The sequence below is a fragment of the Carlito syrichta genome, unplaced genomic scaffold, assembly GCF_000164805.1.
Source record: "Carlito syrichta isolate Samal-C Ts95f unplaced genomic scaffold, Tarsius_syrichta-2.0.1 Scaffold304632, whole genome shotgun sequence".
Classification (NCBI taxonomy): domain Eukaryota; kingdom Metazoa; phylum Chordata; class Mammalia; order Primates; family Tarsiidae; genus Carlito; species Carlito syrichta.
The window spans coordinates 228,271-230,958 of NW_007248728.1; the positions used below are offsets into that span (position 1 = coordinate 228,271).

A 2,688-nucleotide genomic window follows, 5' to 3' on the forward strand; every position below is an offset into this window, starting at 1 on the left:
ATAGGTGCATAATGAACATTTGTATACCTAACCCTGAATTGTATTCCACATCTATAAAATAAAAGCCAGGCACAGCAGTTCACACCTGTAATCCCAACACTTTGGGAGGCCATGACAGGAGGATCACTTGAGGCCAGGAGTTCCAGACCAGCCTGGCAACAGAGTGAGACTCTGTCTCCACAAAAATAAATTTTAAGTAGTTGAGTATGATGGCACGTGCCCGTAGTCCCAGCTACTTGGGAGGATGAGGCAGGAGGATCACTTGAACCCAGGAGTTTGAGGCTATAGTGAGCTATGGACGACCAGAGCAAGACCCTGTCTCAGAAAAAAACGTTTATAAAAGCAAAAAGCGTCCGGGCACAGTGGCTCAAGCCTGAAATCCCAGCACTTTGGGAGGCCGAGGTGAACGGATTGCCTGAGCCCAGGGGTTCGAGACCAGCCTGGGCAACTTGGCAAGACCTCATCTCTACACTGAATCAAAACACTAGCCAGGTGTGGTAGCATACGCCTGTAGTTCTTGCTACTTGGAAGGCTGAGGCTGAAGGATCGACCGCCTGAGCCAGCAGGTCAACGTGAGTGTGCCACTGCACTCCAGCCTGGGCGATGGAGTGAGGCTCCAACTCAAAGAAAAGAGAGAGCAAAAAGCATCCCTGGCAGCAATGTCTACCCGGTCACCACTTAGCAGTGCCCAGGGGCCATCAAGGATGCGTCTCCCGGGAGGGCAGCAAGCCCTTGGTGGCCTGATCTCTTCTCCCTGAAAGAAATCTGCCATTTCCCTTACTACGCCAGGCCCGGAGGGCACAGGAGGCTGGCCCTCATCCGCAGCCCAGACTCACCTGGCGGGCCTCTCTTGTCCACCCAGCAGGTGACTCCTGCACTAGCCGGAGGGGCGACCTCCCACCGCTCACGCACCAGCCCCAGATGCACAAGGCCCCCTTCCCCACAGCACTGCTGGGCTGCAGTCTTGAAGAAGGACTGTTTCTGGAGCTCCAGACACAAAAGCACCCCAATGAGCATGCAGTCCTGTTCCCCGGCAATCTGGCTGAGCCGGGGGCACCTCCACGACCCTCTGCATCTGGTGCCCGCTGGCCCTGCTGGGCTGCCTCACCCAGGACCCAGGACTGTCCTTGGGTCCAAGGAGCGAAGACTAGCGAGATCTCACACATGTTCCCGGCCATACGGGTTGCCCACGGCCAGTTTTATCATTGTGAGATGTTTCTGAGGTGGGCGGGAACATCCCAACTTGACAGGTGAGCAGGTGGGGGTGCACCGTGGGCCCCAGATCACACGACAAGAAATGCCAGAGCTGGTCTGGACTTTGGCCATCTTCTTTGTCCCGTGCTGGCTCGCCTGTAGGTGTTTCTTGAACACCTGTTCTGTGCCAGGGACTGTACTGGGTGCTGTACCTGCCATGGTGAGCGGCGACACAGTCTCCACCTCCTGGGCTTTCCTGTCCTGGAGGGGGGAGGCAGAGAGCAGGAAGTCATCGTGGTTAGTGTAAAATGACAAATTGAGATAAGAGAGTTGTGCCAGTCTCTGGTGGTATGTGACCTTAGTGGGTATTGGGAGGAGCTGCCTGAGGAAGGGTAACCTGGTCACAATGCTAAAAGACGACTAAGCGAAGGGAGGAGGGAACTGTGGAGAGAGCACAGCATGTGCAAAGGTCCTGGGGGCAGGAGGGAGCAGGAGGCATTTGAGAAAACGATGGGAGCCCAGTGCAACTGTGGTGCAGAAACCAGCAAGTCGTGAGGTCCAGCCAGTGTTTGCTCATGTTGGCTCTGGCCAGGCTGTGCCCTCAGACCCCTGCAGGCGTTGTCCTGTGGCATCTTCCCAACTGCACTGGGGGACTGTGTGGCTAGTGCATTGCCATTCTCCAGATGAGGAGACTGGGACACAGAGGAGGAGTAACCTACCCAGAATCCCCTAGCTGCACCATATGGAGCTCAGATTCGAAGCCAGGCAGCCTGACACCAGAGCCCATGTGCCAAGCCACTGAGTGGGCTGGGGTGGGCAGGCGTAGGACCAACCACGGCCTGGGGTCTTGTCCTCAGGTGAGCAGAAAGCAGGTCCATGGCGTCCTTGGGTCATCAGTTTTGTGTCTTTTTTCTTTAATCTTTCTTCTCTTCTCTCTCTTTCCTTCCCTTTCTCTCATCTTTATTTCTTTTGTTGAGTCAGGATTTCACTCTGGTCTCAAACAAGCCCCTGACTGGTCTCAAACTCCTGGGCTCAAGCAATCCTCCCACCCCGGCCTCCCAGAGAGCTGGAATGACCGGTGTGGGCCACAGTGCCCAGCCAGGTTAGTGTCTTTCGATGAGGCTGGGTGGGATGAGGACACTGAGGATGTGGGAAGGGGGAGGGCCGGCCTGAGTGACGGACAGGTGGCGTGGAGCTGAGGGGGCACTGGTGGACTTGGTCACGGCTGGGCCTGGAGGCGGGGTGAGAGGGAGAGAGCAGGCCCTCTTCCCCGGCCCCGGGCTTGCGCAGCTCAGGGGATGGTGTGTCTGTTCTCCAGGACGGGTTAACCCCTGGAGGAGAACATGGCCTGGAGGGTCCTGACTCCGGGCTCGGGCCGAGGACTGGCCCAGGGTGGATGTCAGGTTGTCGGGAGACCCCCGGGCTGGGAGTTCGGGGAGCGGTCAGGCCCGGGGCTATGGGTCAGCGCATCACGATGCCTTGGCGTGGACGGGT

General features: G+C 57.4%; 1 protein-coding gene across 1 annotated transcript in view; it reads right to left on the reverse strand.

Annotated features, from left to right (window-relative positions):
* Positions 1 to 2,297: 2,297 nt before the first annotated feature.
* ARHGAP27 (Rho GTPase activating protein 27) overlaps positions 2,298 to 2,688 on the reverse strand; it is a 19,510-nt gene continuing 19,119 nt past the window's right edge. Inside the window, exon 13 of the mRNA XM_021713619.1 lies at positions 2,298 to 2,425. Coding sequence (XP_021569294.1) covers positions 2,298 to 2,425 — 128 coding nt within the window. The remainder of the gene's footprint in view (positions 2,426 to 2,688) is intronic.